General features: G+C 37.0%; 1 protein-coding gene and 1 long non-coding RNA gene across 2 annotated transcripts in view; both read left to right on the forward strand.

The window, feature by feature from the left end:
- The window catches only part of LOC120477058 (uncharacterized), a 101,856-nt gene that overhangs the window by 26,041 nt on the left and 57,481 nt on the right, over positions 1–18,334 (forward strand). The gene's annotated exons all lie outside the window — the stretch shown is intronic.
- Positions 4,874–9,854, forward strand: btg1 (BTG anti-proliferation factor 1). Its single transcript, XM_039668450.2, has 2 exons — positions 4,874–5,248; positions 8,773–9,854. The coding sequence occupies exons 1-2, from the start codon at positions 5,104–5,106 to the stop codon at positions 9,174–9,176; spliced, it is 549 nt and encodes a 182-aa protein (XP_039524384.1). The 5' UTR covers positions 4,874–5,103; the 3' UTR covers positions 9,177–9,854.

An 18,334-nucleotide genomic window follows, 5' to 3' on the forward strand; every position in this document is an offset into this window, starting at 1 on the left:
TACAACCCTCACTGAAGGGCAGGCTGGACAAGGTAACCATTCTGATATGACTTAGATGTGTGATAGTTTGTGATTACAGTATAGATTAAAATAACATCCACAGCATATGTAGAAGAAGCAGCTGAAGCGATTAAAACCTAAACCTGTAACATTCCTCCCACTGCCAGATATGTTCCATGACTTCAGAGATCTGGATCAGCCCTGCTCTACTACGCCTCATTTAAGGCAAAACCGCTTAAATACAGCCCATATTGCTGCTGTGATATTTCTCAAACCCTCTGCCTCATTTTATTAAAAAAAAAAAAAAAAAAAAAAAAAAAAAAAAACTTTGGACAACTCTGTTGAAGAGAGTGTTGATCTCGCCATTGAAAGTCTTTAAGAAAAGGTTTTTTTTTTATTTTGTCAGTGAAATTTTTATTCTATTTTTACATTTTAGAGTAATTCAAGTAATGTTAAAATTATAATAGAAAGTAAATATATAAACAAAATATACATTTATTTCTATATAATATTTAAAAAAATTGTTTTAATTATATTTATATATATATATATATATATATATATATTTAATTAAATATATAAGTGTTTCTATAAGCATTCTATATATATATATAAATCATAAGAAATATAACTGTGTTAATAAAAAGTAAATATATTACACACACACACACACACATATATATATATAATATTACATACTGATAAAACAAAATATAGTAATATAAATTATATAAAAAAATCAAATATAAATGTATTCATAAAAATTAATATATATATATATGTATATATATATATATATATATATATATATATATATATATATATTGTATATATATTGTAATATTTACTTTTTATTAATACATTTATATTAGATTTTTTATATGATTTATATTATTATATTTTATTTTATCAGTATGTAATATTTAGTGCTGGGCAACGATTAATTGCGATTAATCGCATCCAAAATAAAAGTTTGTGTTTACACACTGTGTAGCTTATTTTGTATATATAAATACACACATATCCATGTATATATTTAAGAATTGCACTTATTTATTTATAATATATTTATATATAAAATAAATGATAAATATATATACATGCAAATATTTCTTAAATATATACATGATTATGTGTGTATATCCACAAAATAATTATACAGTACACACACATATATTATGTAAACACAAACTTTTATTTTGGATGCGATTAATTGTGATTAATCGTTGACCGTGCAGCACAAATTTGTATAGATCATATTTATATATTTCATATATTGTAATATATAAAAAATCTGCATAGTGAAGAGTGGTTGAGGCCACTAAGCTCAGCTTTATGTCTCAGCAAAGTTACACAATGTCTTATCCCTGAGTATCTGATGAAGTCGGGGGCTTATGAGGATATTCTGGAAAAGGCTTCTCTTCTCTCTCAACTCTAAAAATAAAGTCGTACCAGCCTGGCGACTGGGGGAGATATGGACTGATACGGAGAGTGGGGAGCACAGATTAGCCCCCCTAAAAATAGACAGAGGCCTGTAAGGTTGTGTGTTCAATGTGAAGGTTATCAAAAGCCAATACACATTTATGTGATAATATAAAAAAAACATATTTGTTCCTGAATGTCGCTTCCTTCGTTAGTGTTTCAAAAACATGTTTTCAGGGCCTTTGGAAATGAATGGGAAGCATGTGAAGGTCTTTGAGCTGAAAGGGGGTTGAGTTTCCAGAGGAATGTCCTGCCTATGGAAGCAATGGCCAAACCACACAGTTGGGGGTTTTGACTTCTAACCGTTAGAAAGAGCACTCCCATGCTTCCTGGATTAGAACTAGAGGAAAGAGAAGGAAATTAGTCATGGAAGGTTTTGAGTTTGAGGGGCAATAGTTGTATACCTGAGGGGCATATCCCTCTTTTTTCCACCAACGGTTTATTCATAAGCCAAGCTCAAGTGTTGGCAGTTTATTGGCTTTCCTTTTTATGACTTTTGCATGTCCTCCTGATATACTGGCAGAGCAGAGATATCCTCTTGAGTTTGCTATACTAACACTTTCTTACCTAAAAAAAAAGACTGTAAACAGGTAATGTTAATAAACCTTATTGTCAATATAGACAACGTTTCATTTCATGTGAATGAATGGGGCTGTGATGGATAATGTTGTTTTTTAAAGCTTTTCATTCACATTGAATTAAATATGATAGCTATTATTATTTTGGCCTCAAATGCCATATATGCAAATGATGATGTAATAATGTTATCAAACTAATCTAAGAACAAAGTATTTTGCACAAAGTATTTTGTGAATAAATATGTGTGGATCAAAATGGTAACAGTGTAGTAAATGGTAGTAGTGTGCAAATAACTAGAGGTATTTTTATTCCAAGTGTGCATCTTGTTCTCAACAGGGCTATGATTCAGAGACACAACCCAAACACCACACACTCATGCCCTGTCCAATGAAAATCGTTCACAGTGTGTGTAATGTGTCTGTCTGATGGGTGTGGGATACAGTCTGATCCATTTAGTTATGGTAGTAAATATTCCCTGAAAGTAATTTTCTACCACACACACACTGTCTATCTTTTGTCTATATTTACTATATTTTGTCTATCTTCAATAGCTATCTTTTAATACACCATCTTTGTATATACACAGTGTGTGTATATATATATATATATATATATATATATATATATATATATATACTGTATATATATATATATTAATTCATGAGTGCATATTAATTATAATATTTTATAAATGCATATATATATATATATATATATATATATATATATATATATATATATAGTCAACTGTGAATATATGTGTGTGTACAACTGTACTTATAATATCTAAAATAAAACAATATAATTAATATAAAAAATGTAATTAAAAATTAAGTTTACAAATTATTACTAATTTATAAATGTATCATAATGATATGTATAATATCATTTAATATTAATATACATTTATATTATTAGAATTAACAAAGTTTAATCCACGTCCTTTTAAACACTTTTCCTCCCTTCTATTTTCAATGTATCCCTCTCTCGTGTTTACTCACTCCATCAGCCGTGTCAAGGGGAAAGATTGCGTCAGTTCTAACGGATGAAGGCAATGTTCTCCAAAGAGAGGTCAAGAGCGAGGGATGAAGAAATAACGGCGTGATAAAACATTGTCTCAGATCAAGTGATTCCACAGCTTGTCTTTATATTGGTGTTGTCTTTCATAGTCCATCTCATTCACCTTGAGAAAAGTGAGAAAGGAGCTCAAACGCACGTATCACATGTCTGCTTTTCTTCTGTTCTTTGTCACGGTCATTATTCTCTTCTGTGAGGAATCAGTATTCCGCTAATGGGACAGTAATTGTCAGAATGGCTTGTTTTAATATGGTATATCACTGTTACTTTTGAGGCATTATGGGCTATGAAAGACTAAGTATAGCACTGTTCTGGTTTCAGCGTTGGCATTTAGAATCAGTTCCCCCACCGCTAAAATCCTACCTAAAAAGCTGATCTCACAGCACTGCAAAATGCATGAATTCCTCTCATCCCTTCGAGCCCCTTGGACTTGTGGGTGGAGTGAGGGCAGACATAGTGATGTTGTGATTCATCGCAGCCATTAAAATTTTGATTATTTTCAGTCACGCTGGATTTTTCCAGTGCGGGTGCTAGGCTGCCATGTTAACCTGAAGCTTTGATTCAGTCGTCTCTGAAACACCCATGGGATTGTTGAACATTAACAAGGTTTCATGGACTTATAAAATGTTGTGATCAGATATAATGAAACTGTAGCCTATATAATTCTAGTGACTTTTTGTCATTGGCATCAAAGAGATTTGCAGAGATGATCTGGCAATTTCAGAATGTAGTTATTTGCTAAATACTGTCATTAGCTGGTCCAACCAAGTTGTCAGTGTAATTGAAATATAGGTGTGCAGGGCAGGTCAGATTGAGGCTTGAGTCAGCACATGCTAGTTCAGAGGTGATTTGCCTTTGGTCACAACAGAATTAGGTCAGAATGTTCCTTTGAAACACCTTCGCGGTGGTTTATTCCCACTGGTCGGTAAATACATAGCCATGTACAAACATCCTTCTAACCCGCTGTTCTGAGAAAAGGTTAATGCCAAGGTTTCTCTCAGGGATGAAAACAAGCTGTGGAAATGTACAGGTCCATAACCTAATCTCACACAGTCATACATTATTAATATTATTATATATTTTTTTGTCTTTTTTAAGATTAAGTAAATGGCTTGGACAACATATTGTGTGTAACTGTGTAAGCTTTGTGTGCAGACAGTAACAACTAGCCTATGTATGCAATCCTGTTTCTGTCTCAAGTGAACGAAAAATAAAGTAATTGTGACTTTATATATCTCTCAATAGGAATTTATATATTATTTTAAACATTTCCCCCCCTCATAGACAGAAAGAGACTTCCTTAAAACACCTACAGTTTGGTCAGAAAACTTGTGGTTGTGTAGGATGCACAATGTGTCCATTTTAAAAACTAGTACACTACGTTGGGCCTTCCCCTTGAAGTGAGTGGGGAATTCCAAATATCACTGCCGATCCTACTAACAGCCTGAGCCGTTATTATACGTAGGTTATGTATACCAATTTTATACATGAAATTCAAGTCTACGTTATGTTGTGGTTGGTTCAGAATCAGAGGAAGGGGTTAAAAGCCTCCGTCCAGCGCTTTTTTCACATGCTCTGTTTATTTCTAGAGTTGTGACGTAATGAGCCCACTCCTCCGCGCACACGTCACCTCGCCTAAGCGCGGTGATTGGCTGGTTGTTGTTGCTGTTGTTGCTGGTGGTGGAGGGGGCATTACATAAGCGCTGCTCGCTTTCATTACGGTCTACTCTTTTGGAGGACTCTGACCGAGGAGGGTAGTTTCCACCTCTATGTGTTTACGCGGACAAAACAACCCCAGTCTAAGCACTGTATCGTCCTGGAACACGTAGCACTCTCCGAGTTTTTCCTTCATCGACAAATAAATGCTCAGCATAGGCATCAGAGAACTAAAACACTCGAAAAACAAGGATCATTTTGCAAACGGAAACAAAAGCGCATTGGCCATACAGCGCAAGGAGCCTCTCAATGCATACCCTCTGTGCCCGAGGAACGATGAAGCCAGAAATAAACGCCGCCGTCGGGTTTCTGTCGAGATTCCTGCGGATTAAAGGACATGTGAACGACAGACAGCTCCAGACATTCAACCAGACCCTACAGGACATCCTGGCAGGTAAGTATCGTTCTCTACACACGAATATGAACTTTATCATATCCACGTTCTATTCATGGGTCGTTTGTTTGTGAAAAATGAGGAAAACATCGATCTCTTTGTTTATCCGTTAATTTATGTGCTTTGGCCACATAGGCGGAAGCGCGCGGACGCTTTGCGCACAAACATAAACTGGCGAAACCCTCGACACAAACAGAGACCCAAAGAAAGACATAAAAGGACAAAAGATATAGATGTTTATAAACGTGTGTGTATAGAGACGAAATGGTAATTAATAGCTCAGTTTATCGACGGGCTATTTCTGTAGTTCATAAAATGGGTGCATTGGGTGCTTTAGACAATATATGGCAAGCCGAGTTAACATTTAGTCAATGTGTTTTTGTTAAAATTACGTGGCCCATTTTACTAATTTAATTAGTAATCATTCCAGTAGTGAGAAACGTCTATTTATTAACTCAGTATTACTTATTTATTACACAATAGTACATATTTGAACGCTAGCCCAGCCCTAGTCACTATAAAGTGATTATTCGGTTTTTATTAGTAACTAACTAAATTTGTGCCATAACATTTTATGGAGAATCTTTGCTAGTTTATTTAATTATTGAGATAAAATGCTAATTAATGCCAGTTTACTGGGTAGTAATTAAACAATATCTGTAAAATTAGAAGGGATAAATATTAAAATGGCTTGCCATTTGCTGTTGGCAATAAATTACGTAATGCACAGCAAGACTGGAGATGTGAAATATAGGGTTAATGTTTCATCTCTTTTCCACACTGATAATAGTGTGTATAACATACACTGTGCCTGTGTTTTGTTGTAATAAACATGTAAGGACACACCGTTCTAACAAGTTGAATAGCCAGTTTGGCCTGGAAATGTTTGTAAATGGAAAGTTTTAACTACATTACAAAATTTCTTTACAGTTTATGTTAGTTTTCCTAACAAATATTTGATCAAATAAAATAATAAAAGATGTAAAGACAGTATTAGAATAACAATGAATTATTATTATTTATTGTTAGCCATAAAAATAGTAATATCTGTTCTGTTAACGTTTGTCCTTTCCCCATTTTGTTTTACTACCCATATTTTTTTTTGTGGAACAGTATTTTGTTTAACCCTTCATTCTGACTTATAAAACAAAAACAAATACAATAGAATAAAAATGTGGTTTGCAATTGAAATAGCTATTTAGACATAAAATCTACCAACATGGCATTACTATAATCTTAATAGAAGTTATTTTAGGTTATACAAATACACGTGTTTGGAGTCAGATGTGGAACTAAATGTTTCAAGTAAGTTAGTACTATAACCTTCTTTATTTTATTTTTGTTTTTTTGTCCTCATTTTAGGAAAAGACAGTCAGTAATTGCTCTTTAGGTAAACAACTGATGTTTTGGCCCCAGTCTTACAAAATGGCCGTCGATGGAGGAAGCGAGGCTAGTGTGGGGGTTTCGGGGGCTAGTTGCAAATCGCATATTACTGTTGCAGAGGACTTCATAATGTTTAGATTTTCTCTTTCCTTCCCTTCTCGGCTGTCTCAACCCAGCATATGTCCACACAATGGAACAAAGACTCATCATAATCCCCATAGGTTAGAAAAAGTGGGTTAGTTCCTTCTCCTCCACACAGTTAAAATGTGTGTGTATAAGAAATGATTGCCAGATTGAAAAAAACAAAAAACAGGTGTTGTGTTAAATATATCTGAAAATCTGTCTCTGCTTCCTGTTCGCTAATCACATCACTAAATACACGTTCATCACGGCTTTTCCCTAATTCCCAACCTTACAGCAAGCCTTGTTTCACAAATAAAACTCCCTAATTCAACTACCACACTGTCCAAAGGTTATCTTAATGTTGACGAGCAACGTTTTCACTTCATTAAACATTTTGTACGTGTAGTACGAGCATTGTTGGGGTTTGGGTTCCATCCAGAGTTGTGGGTGGGTTGATTTGCATCGATCATTGTGTACAGGGCTTTTAGGAGAATGGGATAGCACGTCACAGACGGTACACAGGCGTCATTATCTAGCCCAAGTCTACAGGTGGCCTGTGGGGGCCTGGCTTATTTTAGAGCCGCACAAAGAGGCTTGAGACCCATCCCTCCGTCTTCTGTTCTCCACCTGTCACCCAATACACTGAGCCAGAAGGGAAAGAAAACGCAATTGGGAAAAGTCTTTTTCTTTTTTGAAAATCAAGTCCTTTGTGTAGGTTGTGACTGAACTTTAGACGTCGTGATATTATATTTAGCCTCATCTCTGAACATACTCGCACGTATTATATATTGATATGAATTAGCTCAAAAGAAATGGCCAAAAACGTCATCTACTAGCAAAAAGAAAAGCTGATCCACTTGAAACCGTGATATTTGATGAAGTCAGGTTGTTTAAATGGGACACTTTGTCTTTAAGAGGAGGATCCCTCCCCCTCCAGTTGCTCTGCCAGGACTTCAGCCTTTTGCTCTCGTTGTGTTTGAAGACTTTGTGACCCGCAGGCCAAAAGGAGATTAAGCAATCAAATGGCCCTCTCTCTCTCAGTCACGTAGGCTTTGGAGTCCACCGATGGTTAATGGTTGTTTATCTGTGTTCTACCAACAATCATTTCACACTGTGAATATCCTCTCTAGACTTCCGCCATCTTTTTGCTGCTACATTCGCTGCCCAACAAGGCCAAACTATCATATTGCAGAATGCGTGTTTTTTAATACAGTGTTCGTTCGATTTATTATGGGTAGGGATAAGTATTATTCCAGTACACCAATAACCAAGTTGATTTTATTTTTGTTACTAAATATATAAGCACGCAAGTCCAATTTCCTTAAAATATTTGTTTTGTTGTTGTTGGTAGAATAATACAGGCATTGAAAAAAAGTTTATGAATGAAAACTCTGAAACTTAATATTTTTTAATTATTTAAAAAATGTTGCAATTGAAAAATTTCAAACTATAAAATAAAATTCTGGAACTTAGTAAAATCATTTAGGGTCTACTAAGCTTAGGGATGCACAATATATTGGGACTACATAGGTTTTCGGGCCAATATTACCTGAATATTATTGGCTGATAATGGATATTTAAAAAATCTTAAAAGTCTTGTTCTTTAATAACACTTGCCTAACACAACTTATTACTTTTTAATAGAAAATCTCAAAAATAAATGGACATTATAATTTAGCCCACATTTATAACACAAAAACAATTGGTTTCAAATTATCAGCCAGAGTTTTAAATATTATTCTTCAATAATACTCAATTTAATTAGCAGAATTTGTAGCCAATCTTAAAATAAATTTCTTTCATATACATCATAATTAATATTTATTTTTTATATATAACTTGATTAACTTAATAACGGCAACGACTTGTCAGCTATTGCATAAATAATTAGCAAGTTCCGCAGAACGAATCTAATACTACATTTCAGTGAATTATTTTTTGAATTCATTGCTGGATTTGTATTTATTAGTTTATATATGGACAATTACATAACCACCCCCCTTGTCTCTCTCCTGCAGAGCAATACAAACACCACTGGTTCCCAGATCGTCCCAACAAGGGTTCTGGTTATCGCTGCATACGCATCAACCACAAGATGGACCCTCTGGTGGGACAGGCTGGTCAGCGCATTGGCCTGAGCATCCAGCAACTCTACCTGCTGCTCCCTAGTGAGCTCACATTGTGGGTCGACCCATTTGAGGTGTCCTACCGCATCGGAGAGGACGGCTCAATCTGCGTGCTTTACGAGTCCCTCCCAATTACCAACGGAAACCCCAGCGTCACCACTGGAAACGGCCACGCCTCCTCCTCTGTCTCCCAGGTATCCCCGATGGTGGACAGTCGCATCAGCTGCAAGGAGGAACTAATGGTTTTGGGTCGCACCAGCCCCGCTAAAACCTACATGATGACTGTGTCCAGCTAAATGGTTCACAGAAATCATTTTTAAGAAATAAAAAAGTGAGAAAGAAGAAGAAGAAGAAAAAAAAAAACAGGATGTGTCCTATCGTCCAGGTGATGGAAACCTTGTAGGTTTAATTTTCACTCGTTTGGTTGTCTGTTCTGTTATTGTGTTGGATCTACCAGAGGCTCGACCCTGGGGCAGCTAATGAAGACCTGAAACATCGCCCGGCCCCCAGCTCACAGAGGGGGCTTTTTCTGCCATCGTCTGTCGATGTTGACTTTGCACTTTCGCTTTCACGGTTTATGTTAGCGCATAAACACAAACTCCCTCTAAAATGTTTAGGAATTGCACTCAGAATCCTATTTCATCATTTCTCCGTTTGCCGTCGAGCTGAAGCCCAGACCTTCGGGAAGACGTGCCAGACCTGAGTAGCCGCTACGAGCCTTTTTTTTTCTTTCTACAAACCTCACCTTTTTGGACCACAAAGCGGTACTTTTGTCTCTTTTATCAGTGTCTGGCACACAACCGGAGCTCCTTTTGGGCTTCAGGTCGACGTGAACCGGTTTCAAACCGCCTTCATCCTGCCGCGATGGAATACCTGTGTCATACTGTTACCCACCCTAGCCGTCAATGGCACTGTGATGCAAAGGTTCTCATGCTTGTAGCTTTTTCTAGGGGCTCCCTCCTGGATGAATGTAATTTCTAACAAAAAAAGAGAAAAAAAAACTCAAGAAAAATCCAACAATTGATTTATTTAAGCCCCTTGTCATACCAAAATGAAAGATGTAGCAAAGAATTTATTTTTATTTAAATTTTTTTTTTATTTGGAGCAGATGTGGTCTTTACTTTCTGCCCGGTTTAGAAAGGACGTTGAATGCACTTTGACATTTTAGACTGTGGGATGACGTTTCGATTTGACCCAGCTGCATTCCATCGCGCACCTCCTCATTCAGTTGTCGTAAATCGCTTTCTCTGCTTGCGCTCTGCACGGGGCGACCAGGTTGCAATATTTTCAAAGCTAAGGGAGACGTTTTAATCCCTGGTTGTTCTCTCTAGCCAATTTTATCCTTTCGATTGACCGATTCGAGATTAGTTGTCGATCACTTGGACTTCATTTACGGCCAGTACGCGGCCAAAAAGAAAGGGCGTCGAAAAACGGACCAATGTTCCCATCTCCTCGCAGAATCGCAGGGCCAGTGGTGCTGGGTTGTTACGGAGGGCGTCCCAACGCACTTTCCAAACTGGCGTCACCTGACGCAGTCTTAACTAGGAGTGCGCGGTCAAAACATATCACCTCCCTCTGTCGGCTGGGCGAAGGAGGGGGTAGGACCCTCACATCAGGGCAGCTACAATCCTCTCCGGCCCCCTTCTCGCAGCCTGGTGGAGAGTTTTAATGCCAGCACACACACACACCAAGCGCACTCCAAACCCCACTGAGCCTTACGTACAGGGCCGAGTCGGGACGGGAAGAGATGCTAATACGGGATGCTCCTGGTCTCTGGCTGATTCTGTTTACATTGGTGTAAGTTGGTGGAAATAAGCGGGTTGCAGGCTTTGCGTGCGTCTACGTGTGCGACAAACTGCTCTTGCCTTAGCCGTTAAACTGCCGAGACAGGGTGCTGATGATCAGTCCAATGTGTGCTAATAATTTTGACCCTCGAGGACCATGGGTAACGTCGGGTTGTCGATGCACTGCCGTCCCTTTCTGTCTCGTTTTTGGCCCAGCCATTATTTTAGACGGGTGAAGTCAATTTTTAAATCAAATTGACGTTTTAAGCATGGGTCGACCCCAATATTTACCATCCCATCCCTCTTAATGCTTTGAAATCTGACACATGGCCCCCTTCGCCTTGATGGTTTTACCTTTGAAGCTTTTGAACCACATTGTGGTGATCACAACCAAATCGGAACAGACAATTGAAGTGTTTTTTAGATCTGCAGCTTTTAAACTACTACAAGCTACTTTCCCCCCTCCTCCACTGAAATAACATCAGCAAACTGTTTCTATTCTCCGTTTCAGTTGGGTAAATGTTTGCACACAAGTTTTAAATATCGTTGTTAGTCTGAACTCTAGTATACTCGGAGGCAAGAGCACATGAAATGCACTAATAGGTTAAACATTGAAGTTATGTGACTTTGAGACCGAAGCGTCTCGATTGGAATGTATTGCCAAGCTCAGGCCACAGACATTCATTCAAACCCTTATGGATGTTAAGATGTGAAAAACAGAAGGGAATGATTCGGTTGGGAGTTTTGTTGGTCATTTCAGAAGTGATTTGCGTTATTGCCACTTTCGCATCTGAGGTGGTTCCATACTTGTAGAATGTATTGTTATTGTACAACATATGGTAGACTAAGTACATAACCATACATATGGGAAGTGCCAATAATTGATATTTTGCTGTGTGTAGATGTGTTCCTTTTTGTATTTCATATTTTAACATGAATTCCTCTTTCATAAGCGAAGCCATTTGTGTTAGGAGTGTTGGAGAGGACCAAAGTTGTTTTGGTAATATATAAATCAGTTTCCATGCTCTGTGCTGATAGACTTTCCGTGTTTTTGTTTTTTTTTCTCCCATCTTTTCTTTTCTTTCTTTTTTTTTTTAAATTAAAACAAAAAAGAAAAAATTCTGAGCAACCCAAGATAAAGCTGTCTGTATCTTGTGATTTTACCCGTCTGTACATCTCTTGTGTTCATTATTTTCCTCATTCTTGGGTATGTTGTGATGAACTGCTGTAAATTTGTACAGTTCATGTAAATTGATTGTGCGGAAGTTGTACAGATTTCTATATTTTGGAAGAAAAGTTTTTTTCTCTGTAATAAAAGATTTCCTATCTTGGCAATGTTTTCCCGTGGATCTGGTCTTATTATTTATCAAAACACTCTGACATATCCTTTCATGTTTCATTAGCTAATTCTTTGTCTTCTTGGATGAAATTTAGTATACCACCCTGGGGATGCGACAGTTTTGTATCACAGACCAGAGAATCCTGATATACTCCGCTCCAGTTCGGCCATTTTTTAGACAAATATGCCAGACGTTATTAGTAACCGGGCACTGATGTCACTGACCTGCTTTGAGTTTTTCCTCTATTAAGACAAAGAAAGGAAGTCTGCATGGACGTCAGTAGGGCGCACAGCTGCGTTTTGAAAATAATAGGCTCAACCAACATTAACCAGCTTAAAGTTAATTACAAATAATCACTGTTACTCATTAATATGTGGAAAAGCATTTGCTGTTCGTATGTGCTATAACTATGAATGCTATAAACTATAAACATTTTTTTTTTTTAAATTACGCAAGTTTATTTTAATTGAACTCAACGGTTTTCCTCACTTTGTTACAATTCCACTTGGCTTATTTTTTTCAATTACACATGAAGTTAATAATTTAAAAGGAATGGGTTTCCTCACTTTTTTTTAAAGTTAAGTCATATGATCACTTTTTACAGTGTAACGACAGATGAAAGATATCATCGGGAATCGTTTGTGTTTTTTCATTCAGCACCCGACTTTAAAGAGTTTGAACATTTATTGAGGCAGATGACAATGTAGCATTTGCCTATAATAAATAGAAAATTAGTCTGTTGATGTGGATAATAATATTGTTATAGTTATCTTTATCGTTCTTGGTGTGAATTGGCATTTGGGCCTAGGGTTCAAGCTTCAGTTAGCAGTTAGCCCTTGACTGTAGGTGCTGTAACTAACATCACCAAAATATCCTCTGTATTATAATGAAATACTAACATCACCAAAATATCCTCTGTACTATAATGAATTACTAACATCACCAAAATATTCTCTGTATAATGAAATACTAGCCATATGCTAAGCAAGCTAATACTATTAGCTATATTGCTATCATCTTCCTTACCAAATTGCCATTTTATCAGTAGCCTATATTTTTTTCCCTCAGTTGGGTCTTAAAAATGTGCAATAGGATTTATGTTTGGGTTTTCCCCTGGCTAAAAAACCCTGCATTAGGACATTACTAGCTTAGGATAGCACATTGTTTGCACAGTGTGCCCTTGTAGTGCTAATCAGTCATTGCTAATTCATGCTAATTTGTCATTTTCCTGTGATTCTGTCTCTGTTGATTTATAGCACAAAAACCTAGATGTAAAAAAGAGGGACAATTAGAAACGATTAGATTTATGGATCAAAAACCTAGATGTAAAGAGAGACAATGAGAAACGATTAAAAACACTTCCGGGGTTTTGCGCTAACTGAGCAGCTAACATAGATCAAAAAGGAATGCTAACGCATAGCTTTCTCTATTATATGATTCTTTGTTTCACTGAGTAATATTCTTCTCGCATTTACATCAAGTATGTATCAATAACATTTTTCTTTTGTGTTTGCTGACGTGCAGATTTGCAAAGATTATGTTCTCTAGCAGGAGCATCTCAAATAAGTCACGGCACACAAAACATTGTGGGTTCTGTCAAAGCGCTGACTCAAAAAAAGTGTCTCACTCTCCAAGATTATGTTTTCTGCCTGGCAGCGACCTGAAATGGAGGTATTTTGATTCAATTGACAACGACAGAGAATGGAAAGAGAGATGGGGGTGGGGAGAAGACGAGCATAACAAAAAAGAAAATGAAAGGACCTGAATAGCTCTTCGTGTGTCCTTTAGGTGTTTGAACACTTGGAAAGCAGCGAGAGCGTTTGACATCAATTCTGTAGGTGTGCATGTCATGTCATGAGTCTCTGTGCTTGTCGTTTTAACCAAGACGCTTGAGCAAACGGTTTTCCTGGGAAGTATGCATGCATGCGGTAAACAACATCACAAACATATGGAATCTAGCCGAGCTTGAGACTGTGTTTAGATGCAGGACCGCACAGTAAAAACATATTTGCTGTAAGTGTGTGTTCCTTCACACTGTGTGGCCTCGGTTTGTGTCTCTTTCTTCTCACTTCTGCCTTTCGGCGCTCAACCACCCTCTCGTTTTTCATCTGCTGCACTGGACCACAACAAAGAGGACCTGAGTGAAAGCAGCTGGAAGGAAACTGCAGTCTCTCTTTCAGACTCACCTGGTTGCTTTCTCTCTCTCTGTGTGTCTTTCTTCTTTTATTCAGAGTCTTTCTACCCCTGTCAGGTGCTACTTTCCTTTCATCCCAAAGAACAGACGGCATATTTTCTGTAGAACTGACACGATGAGCATACTCTTTTTATTAAATATGGATATTATGATCTGAGCTGATAATATGATTTCTGCGTTGTAAGCTCCAGCATACCTTTGGCTTTCGAAAGCAGTTTTTCTGCCCTGTTTTTATATTTTTAGAAGGTCAGGATCAGGATAATGCCTGTTATCTGTTGTTTTTACACTTATCTTGTTAAAGTTGTTACTCTTGCTGAAGACCAGGGATCTGATAGCAAGGGTCACCAGTGGAGATGTCTTTTCTTTCTTGTATTATTGTGTTTAAAAGTCTGAGTCTACAGTGAAAATCTAGGGTTCACAATTTAATTAAAAGCAGACACAGTTTTAGGATTTGCAAAGAAGTTCATGCTGCTCAAATGCCATTGCCATTAAAAGCATACCAATTACTAAGACATTGCTATTGAGACATTGATCTCCTTTGCCGTGTTTGTCATTTTGGGGACTTTCAGATCTATGTCACCCAGTTTTCTCTCTCTGTTTCTGATATGGAATGTATGTTCCTGCTTTTACAGAGAGAGGAATGCTCAGAATAGCTGGGTACTTTTTACAGGCCCCTCGCTCTCTGTTTCTCTTTCTCTCAGAAAGGTCTCTGGCCTGGTCTGTGTGGTTAACTGCTGACTCAGAGAAGGGAAAAGATAACCAACGGATACAAATGAAAACACCAACACCCACCTCACTCTCTCACACACATATAAGCAAAACTCACGGAAACATTTCCAAACCTTATTTTTTATAGTGTAATCTTATTTAATCTCATTAATGTGTTGCATCCGCGATACAATTTTCTGATTATTGAATATCGTCCGATTGAAATATCAAGATTTTGATATTTTCCGGATAAAGACAAAGCTTTATTTTTTCGCTTTGCGGTAATTAAAATGACTTATTTTTTTTTTTTGCTTTACGGTAATGACTATTGCGGTGGACAATTTTCATGTAATTCATTTAATAATGTAAAAATGCAAACACTCTTAATGTCCCTAAACAAATAGGCTTAATTAAGTAAAATATAATGTTTTCTTTGAGTTTTTGGCTGAAATATGTTCGTGACAGGTTTCTTGTGACTCATATCTAGTTGAAAATCTGCTGTTGTTTTTGTCTCTAAAAGATTCATTGTGTGGATTTGCTGTACTTTGGTCTGGTGTGGAACGAGGAGCCAAACCCTTGGTAAACATCCCTTGACTGTTCGGGCTAAGCAGTAAAGCCTGTTATTTTTAACCACAATTTGTTCTTCAAACTGCTTTGATGTACTCTGGAACTAATAAGAAGCTTTATTAGTTTGATAAGTGTTATGACACATATCAGATGGGGAAGGTGATAAAGAACGAGCATGGCCGTAAGCTAAGCACGTGGCAAATTTAAAGCGCTCCGATTGCAAACAACTACACGTTTGCGTTTTCTGAGAACTCAGCTGTTTCCTGTTTTCTGTTGAACAGCACACCACAGACCTGAGACAGCTGAGAACGACAGAAAAAGAGAGAACGACCGCAATGGAAGATGTGCTTTATGCAGCAACCTTGCAGAGTTTCGCGAACAGTGTTTAGGCTGAACCAAAACTGCATGCACGCTTACACTTCCCTTTGCATTTTTAAAACAGATAAGTCCAATCATTTTCTCAATAATTCCTTCCTGAAATCCAGGAATAGCTTGTTTTTCAGTTTGACAGCACTAAATATTTCCTTCTTATCCTAAAATGCACAACACTCTTCCTCTGTGGTTATATATCGAGCATAAACAGTGTAGTTTTGTAAGTTAGCACATCATTCAGACTGCTTTTCCCCCTCTCAGCCAAGCAGCCTTGACCCAGAAAAGCAGCTCGCTGTTATCAATGAGTAACATGGGGCATTTTTTCATGCCTCTGAGACCGATTAGTAGCTAATTTACTCAGACGGTTCAATTAATTCACCCTGCAAGCACAGCGCATCCTCAGATAAACAACATTTGTGCAGAGCCGTAATGAATCCCAGTACAGCCATGCTGTTTGCCATCTCATCATCACCACATTTCTGACAAATTTGTTGGAAAGGTGCTAGATGGAGTGAAATAAAAGACCAAGTAGGCTGTACGAGGGAAACTGTGAGAGTGTTGTCGCAATGCATAAACCACATCAATTGCCGACCCTCTTTGGTTCATAACATCTATACTTATCTATACAGCTGTGAATGTAATAGCTGCCATAGCGACCAGGACTGATTGCTCTAATGTGCAGTGATTACTGCAGTGAAGAGCACATTACATGCGTGGGAGATTGGGATATTGAAGGCTTATAACCTGCTACGAATCGGCAGGAATAACGTGAGCAGGTCAATGTGGGAAAAAACAAACACATTTCATATCATTGGGGTCCAAAAGTCTGAGAGCACACAAATAAATTCATATAAATATATATATATATATATATAAAATTAAATATTTAAAATAAGATATTTAAACACAAACAGTTGGCGTATCTTTCATAAAACTTTTGTAAACATCTTATTTTGTTCATCAAAAGAAAGAAACTCAGGTTTGGAACAACATGAGGGTTAGTAAATGACAGAATTTTACATTTTTGGGTAAACTATCCCTTTAAGAAACAAACAAGCAAGCTCAGCCCATTTGAGAACAAGTAATGGAACACATTTCTTTACAAAGTGACATTTATAGTTCATTTTTAGGGACTAATGCAATATTGTAAAACATTACTTTTAAAAGTAACTTTAGGCAAGGCAAGGCATGCTTATTAATATTTGCTGCAACCGTCATGCAATACGAAACAAAATACAAAACAGGAAATTACCCCCGTGACAAGGTCAGTAAGTCTCTTAAAATATCAGATAATTTTACTTTTTTTTTGGGATAGTTCATGTTCATGTAAAATGTCATGTGGTGTGGCTCACCAAAAACATAAAGAGATTCATGTAATAATAATATTTTGGTCATACCTACATGAATACATATTAAAAAGTAGAACAAATGACATGTTTTCAACTATAATATTTGCATTTTATGTATTGTAGACGCTCTCATTTGTCATTGACTTTTATTTATGTACAATTTTGTATTCAAAAAAGAAGCATTTGCATTATTGATCACAGACCTTTGGACCCCAATATGTCCTCAAGTGGCATGATATGATTTGAGTGTAAAAAAGTGGGTGAATACTGAAATGTGTGTGTTGTGATACTTTCAGTCAGGCTTCATTTCTATAGACTGTATTTGCAGTCACATGTATACACAAGTTGGATACACTCATTTTGCAATTCTTCATACCATTTTGCTCTTACTGGCCTAGTTTTCCTTTCCAGACGATGAGTGAAATCCCTTTTGCTACTGACAGACCCCTGTAAATCTCTCTCACACACACATTCCTTCTCCTCCTTCATGGCAAAGCTGTTGTTTTTCCACTCTCCTTCTGGCTAGTCCTGCAGTCAGTACTTGTTTTTATGATGGTTATATTCAGTTTTGCTCTCGTTTATGGGCAGCATGCCTGAGATTCTAGATGAGTGGATCCTCTGGAGCATTCAGAAAGGTGTGTGAGTGTGTTAACTTGCCTTTTAGAGCACGCTTAATGGTTCACTTCTTCTAGCTAGACTCCAAGATGTGGGAGGTTGTGTGAGAACTGTCTAGTTTTTCCACCATGAGTGATAAAAGTGGTTACCTGACTGAAAAAAGCAGACACACACACACAGATATACTGTATATTTAAATATAACGCTCATATTCTCACCAACAAATACTTAAACAGATTCATTATCTGTGTTTGTGTGATATAAATATCGGAGGATGTATTGTAGCAGCCTGGATCTTGATTGACAGCTCTAATTTCAATACACAAATGTATTCATTTTATCTGACAGGAAGTTAAATTAAAATGACACGAAGGCGAAAGAAATTCTACGGAGCAATTTCATTAGTCCAAATAAATAATAAAATGTTATTTTATTATAGAAAAAGTCATATTATTATTTGACAAACTCCACCAAATCAACCATCTTGTGCAGCCAGCATTCAATAAATAAAGTAGAAAATAAAGC

The sequence above is a fragment of the Pimephales promelas genome, chromosome 24, assembly GCF_988280905.1.
Source record: "Pimephales promelas chromosome 24, fPimPro1.hap1.1, whole genome shotgun sequence".
In the NCBI taxonomy this organism is placed as follows: domain Eukaryota; kingdom Metazoa; phylum Chordata; class Actinopteri; order Cypriniformes; family Leuciscidae; genus Pimephales; species Pimephales promelas.